The sequence below is a fragment of the Monopterus albus genome, unplaced genomic scaffold (genome assembly GCF_001952655.1).
Source record: "Monopterus albus unplaced genomic scaffold, M_albus_1.0 scaffold422.1, whole genome shotgun sequence".
Lineage (NCBI taxonomy): Eukaryota > Metazoa > Chordata > Actinopteri > Synbranchiformes > Synbranchidae > Monopterus > Monopterus albus.
The window spans coordinates 190,416-196,470 of NW_018128302.1; the positions used below are offsets into that span (position 1 = coordinate 190,416).

Below are 6,055 nucleotides of genomic sequence, written 5' to 3' on the forward strand. Positions count from 1 at the left end.
GTGACATCTGTGCACCAACCTTCATTTATGTAGAAGCAGATTCCCCCTCCTCTCGTTTTCCCGGACAGCTTCTTGGCACGATCCACTCTGAACACCTGGAAACCCGGTATTCGAATCACACTGTCTGCGATCGAGTCACTGAGCCAGGTCTCCATGAAGCACAAAGCAGCAGAGCGTGCAAAGTCAGAGTTAGTCCTGTTGACAAGAAGAATTTCATCCATTTTATTGACCAGGGAGCAGAGATTAGCCAGGTGAATAGATGGTAAATGGACTGTATTTATATAGCGCATTTTTCAGTGTGTTGCACTGGCCAAAGCGCTTTACAGGGAGATCATACACCATTCACCCATTCACACACACATTCACACACTGATGACGACAAGGCTGCCACACAACGGCGCTAGTCAAGCCACCGGGAGCAATTTGGGGTTCAGTGTCTTGGTCAGGGACACTTAGGCATGTGGGGAGTTCGGGAGTCGAACTACCAACTTGCTGGTCAGTCGACGACTTGCCCTACCTCGTGAGCCACAGCCACGATGAGAGATGGGAGTGAGGTCCGTGTTCCCCTCTGTTGTAACTGCACCAAGGCGTCAGCATGTTTTCCACACCAGCTGAGTTTTTTCCGGGTCCTATATATTGCTGCTGCACCTCCGATCAGAATGTCCATACAGCATTCTTCGTTCACAAAACTCGGAGGAAGGTAGTTTGGTGTGAGCTGTCCGATATTTAACAGCTCTTCTCTGGTAAAAGTAATCCAGGATGAGTTGCACAAGACCAAGAAAACAAAACAACAAACACAAGAGAGCGCGAGTAACCACGGTCGCCATCGCTGTCGGCGCCGAATACACCATGAGGAGGAACAAATCCCTGCAGTGGTTATAATGTGGTTATAGTGTGAATGAACTTTGACCAAGCCTGGTACTCTTTACAGATACAGATGCACTGGAACAATTTTACTTTAACTTGGTTTCCAACACTAGCTGTTTTCAATGATAAAGCTCTGATAAACCTGCCCCTCATCAGAAGATAGGCACATTTAGAGACTAGCTGTTGAACACAGTGGAGCATTTGGCAGCTAAAGAACCAGATATTTCCCTTAGGAGTTGGTGCAGCTAAACACTAGAGCTTAAAAAAAAAAAACAGAGGTTATATTTGAGTTACATTCATCATGTGCGCACAGACATCCCTCCAAATAAATGCTGAGCTGGACATCTAAATAGGCAAACATGTGCACCAGAACAACTTTCAGGGTGATAATATACAGTATCGATGTTGTATTTTCATGGGCCAATAACTAAAGCTCACAAATATATATTGCAGTTGAATTTCCCCCCCAAAAAATCAGACAGCCATTAAATTTTTAACTCAGACAATATGAAACTCTGCATGTGAGAGGCCTAATCCATTGCCTATCAGCAATGGATTAATCCACATTTGCTGCTCTGAGTAGTTGTTGCTGCAGGAGATGTATGTGGGACTGAACCAAAAACTACAGTGTGGATGCTCATGGTGATGAAAGAGGGTTGCCCAGTGTAACAGTGTATTTCACTGATGTTTTAGAAATTTCTGGAGGACAATGGAGGTCTATGACACAGAGGACAAAGATGTATCATTCTGATACACAACACTGAACAGTAGGATGCACTTGTTGGTTTGGATTTGTCCGTGGAATTTGTCAACAAGAAGAAAAATAGGAACTGTATCACCAAACTTAACCTTTATAACTTATTAACACAGTGAAGATGTGACCAACATTTTAAACACATTATTGGTTCAAATTCAGCAATGAAATAGTGATACTGTATGTATTCACTTGTGTGAATGCAGGTAAGTACGGTTACAATGAAAGGTGAAGCTTCACAGTGACTGTCAAAACAAAAGATTAGATTCACTTGTTCTTGAGCTTTATTACAATGGATTCATCAGCAGATAAAGTAGCTCTGTTGATATGGAAATGTATAGTACCTCATCAAAATTTTCACTATTCTGAACACTTTTAGGACTTACTTTGAAGACGCATTTGAAAACACCACAATATTACAACAGTTTTTTTTTAAAGCCCAAGAGTAGTTAGTCAATCAAATGGGTTGTAAACAGGCTGACAGTTTAGCCAGATAAGCTTCCACTTGATTTAGAGGTGACACTGAAAGTGAGCGCACCTGAAATGCTGCTATTAAGTTCTCTAAGTGCGCACATTAACGGCAAGTCTGGTGCATTAAAGGTGAAGCAGGGCATGTCCTGATGACTAACAGACAACACTCTCAGCAGATTTAGCAAGCACTATTCAAACCTGAATTTCCAATTTTAGTCAAGATCCTTACTTTTCAAAGTCTACATGCCATGCTTGTATCACACCAGTATCTTTAAAGAGAGAACATAACCAGAACCAGCACAAAGAGAATAAACAGTTGAAGCTGTAAACTATGGAAAACAGCTAAATTTAAGCTATTTCTCAGAAATATAAAGGTCAACATGATACCTGGCCTCACCCTGCCTTTAACAGTGCTTTTTAGAAAAAATTTTAATTTTTTTTCCCCATGCAACACAAGAGGTCAAACTGCAAATGGAAAATTAATTAATTTAACAAACCTTTACCTCTGAGAAGCAAACCAATCCATAGCCTGTTAGTGGCTAAAGGAAGGACACTTCTGGCCTTGGGTTACAGTAGAAAACATAAACAGTTTCACAAAAGAAGCTTGACAGGTTTTGGAAATGTTGGCATACTTCTGACAATTTCCTGAAGAACCACAGTGTACTGAATTATCAGCCATTGTAGAAAGACCTGAATGATGCCTTGATGTCAATTAGGCTGTGCTTCACGCTAGTTTTCCCTCATTTGTTTTGTTTTTTTCAATATTTCTGTCATTGTATTTTATTTATTATTATTATTATTTCCTTTTGTAGTGTAGCCACTCATATTTGTAATTGAGATTTGATGACGTATTTGACCAGAAATTCCATGTCAACCTTGGGTACTTGATAGTTTATATGCTTGCTGCTACAGACATATTGTGGTCTGGGAAACAGTGAAGCTCAAATGTCAAATATCAAAGCTGCAGAACACAGTCTGATGGGACACCGTTTTCTACCCAAAGAGAAAATGGCATCAGGATGTGTGTAGGAGGAAATGAAAGCAAAAACCAACAAAAACATGGTGGACAAGGAAATTACCTCTCGAAGATCATGTACTGTGCTCCTGATGGGGTCCCGGGCCCAGGCTCCCAATGCAGTTCATGTCTGAAGTTGACAGATTTGACACAAACGTTGACCGGAGCAGGAAGGGAACTCAGCGCTGCGTAAACAAGTTGACATGTGATGTAGTCTGACTCATATGGTGCTGTGGTTGAAGCACAAGGTACAAGACACACCTGGCACTTAAAGGACCAGTCAGCAGTCACAGCACTTAGTCGGTGTGAAGAGAAAAATGGTATCTGAGCCTTTCCACCAACTAACCACAACTTGCTGTAAAAATGTAACTAACCAAACTTATCTGTGAAGCTGGTTTACTCACCAGAGCTGAGCATCAACATTAGATAAAGCAGCAGAGGAAAACAGTTCATCCTTTCCTACTCATAAGGCCCCAGGTAGTGCTGTTTCACTCGCCTGCATTGTTAGTGCCTGCAAACAGAAAACTATATTCTTTATAATGAAGCATACAAATGCTGTGGTGATTTTCTTTAAAGAATAAATGTATTTAATTATTGATTAAAGTACATTTCATATTTTATTACTATAAAACATTATTAGACCTATATTATTATAGTATTTTAAAACTGGTTAAATAATGTTTTATCTTTTGACTGTAAGATTTCATACACTTTTTAGGATTATTAATTTCTGTGTAAGCTCAGGCGATGCAGTCAGACAAATATGAATGATATCAATTTTTAGCCGACTTACTAACTCTCCGTTTCCTCAGAGATAACCCACTTTCAGTTTGGCAGTAACCCACGAACAACGCGGCTGCTTTACTGGATCATGACGTTAGTTCAAACACCTTTGTTTAACCGGACTTTGAGCTCAGATATTCGCTTTTCTGGGCGGCCAGACAGCCTGCTTGTTTCCTTATGTTAATAATAGTCAGTCTACCCACAGTAGTCTACCTACCTACAGCACCTGGCTGACGTTTCTGAATTTTTAACTCCCAGAAAGTGGTGTTAGCTAACAGCTAAAAAAAAACGACCAAACATCACGATACCGATTGTTGCCTTACTCACGAAATACACAGTCTGCGATAGCTGTTTCAGTGTCTGAAAAGAGGAAAGAAAACTAAGTCGTTCAACAGGTGGAGACGCTTCCGTGTGCGCTGCCAGCTGCGTTCGGACCACAAATCACACCGATGCTTCCTGTGTCACCTTCAAAGTAAAGGCCCTACTGTCGAACGGAGCGAAAACGTCATGTTGATCCAGCATCTAAATCAATCAGTTCTTAGGTCAGATGAGAGCCAGAGTTGCACTATAATACTGGCCCACTACATATCAGAGGGAAACGTTTACTAAAAGGGAGTCATGGTAAGATGGCAGCATTCATAGTCTTTATACCATTTTTAGAAATTACAGGCACAGGTTTACACTCTTATTTTGAAGACAAAATCATTTAGCTTCCTCTATTGCTGGTAACTAACAGTGAGAATTGAAAAAAACTTAGAAAAAATCAACTGGACTAGATTTCTAGGTCGAAGACGTTTCACCTCTCATTCAAGAGGCTTCGTCGGTTTGGCTGGTGTTGAGCCGGAGTTTCGGTGGTGTTTCAGTCCTTAGAAGGCCAACAATGTCCCTTAACGACTGAGTCGTTATAGCCCAGTATCGGTGAAAGTCGTTACCTGTCTTGACTGCTCTATTGTCTTGACTGCTGACTGCTCTATTACAGTGATTGAATGGCCAGTAGAGGGCGCTAAATGCAAAGATAAAATCTGCAGGCAGCTCTCCATGGTTTACTTCACTGTCAGAACATGCTGAAAACATTTTAAAGACTGAGAACTATGCAGTGCTTTCGTTTGTGGCCCAGATGTCGGCTCCATACGCAACTAGTTTTACTGTATTTCTGGGTTTGTCACAATCTGAAACACCGCGGCTGGTGGCTTGTGTTACTTGAGCTGCAGCTGTTGAGGATCTCATAGGGAGAAAACAATGTATTTAGCCAATTTAAATAGTTAAACAAAACTCATTTGTGGATATAATCATACCTTATTTATTCAGATAAACTTGGTGGTCACAGACATTGTTTTCAAAGAAATACTGGTCATTCAGTGGTTGAGGATCTGTTAGAGAAAAACACCATTTTTAAACAAAAGCTAACCTTATTTATTCAGTCTAATCCCCCACATATTTAAAATCTATTTTGTGGATTAAATATCATACCTTATTTATTTCAGATTATTTCCCTGTTGACAGCCAGTTTTTTGACAACCAGAAGCCCTGTTCAGAGGTTGAATTCTGTTTTACTATAGGTCCACTACTACTATAATTAACAAGATCTCCCTTAAATACTTAAGCAAAAGCTTTTGAGGAAAAACTCACCTTTATTATTTGAATTCTGATCAATTCCCTGGTTGTCAGTTACAGATGGTATCTCAGATTGCGACAGGTGCAACATACAGCATATGCTGAATCAACGTTGGCAGCCAGTGAGATGCTGTCTTCAAGATCCTCCACCAACAGTATGAGATTCTGGTCTCTTGTGGGTCTGTTTAAACATCTCAGTCACAGGAGTTCCCCTTTGTTGTTATTGTAATAAAAATGCTTTTATGTAATAACCCTAGTCTGTGATTGGATGCTCTGTTCCGCTCTCACAGGAAAGATGCATAATAAAGGCTTTTTATGGCAGGCAGCTGGCAGAGGAGGGGAGGGGGCAGAAGTGTCAGAATAATAGACAGTCACTGCTCACAACTTGTCATCCATTGTTCGACTCACCTGTGGGGTCCCGGTGTTCCAGCATCAACAACTCCTCACCAGTTCCCAAATACAGCACCCAAATAATGGGTAAACATCATTTAACTCATATATTGAGCTTCCATAGGAACGCTCTCAAATTCTTTGGCACAGTGTGCATCTGA

General features: G+C 40.7%; 1 protein-coding gene across 10 annotated transcripts in view; it reads right to left on the reverse strand.

Moving 5' to 3' along the window:
• LOC109951990 (uncharacterized) overlaps nt 1–5,666 on the reverse strand; it is a 30,714-nt gene extending 25,048 nt beyond the window's left edge. Inside the window, exons 1-5 of one of the 10 annotated variants that reach the window (XM_020586806.1) lie at nt 5,520–5,666; nt 5,361–5,417; nt 5,186–5,260; nt 3,512–3,618; nt 3,172–3,292 (exon numbers count right to left, since the gene is read on the reverse strand). In XM_020586806.1, coding sequence (XP_020442462.1) covers nt 3,172–3,292; nt 3,512–3,560 — 170 coding nt within the window. In that variant the 5' untranslated portion in view covers nt 3,561–3,618; nt 5,186–5,260; nt 5,361–5,417; nt 5,520–5,666. Of the gene's footprint in view, nt 1–3,171; nt 3,293–3,511; nt 3,633–3,900; nt 4,427–4,690; nt 4,715–5,185; nt 5,261–5,360; nt 5,418–5,519 lie in introns of those variants that run through there. The other 9 variants (XM_020586807.1, XM_020586808.1, XM_020586809.1 and 6 more) reach the window with 9 other exon arrangements.
• Nucleotides 5,667–6,055: the final 389 nt, after the last annotated feature.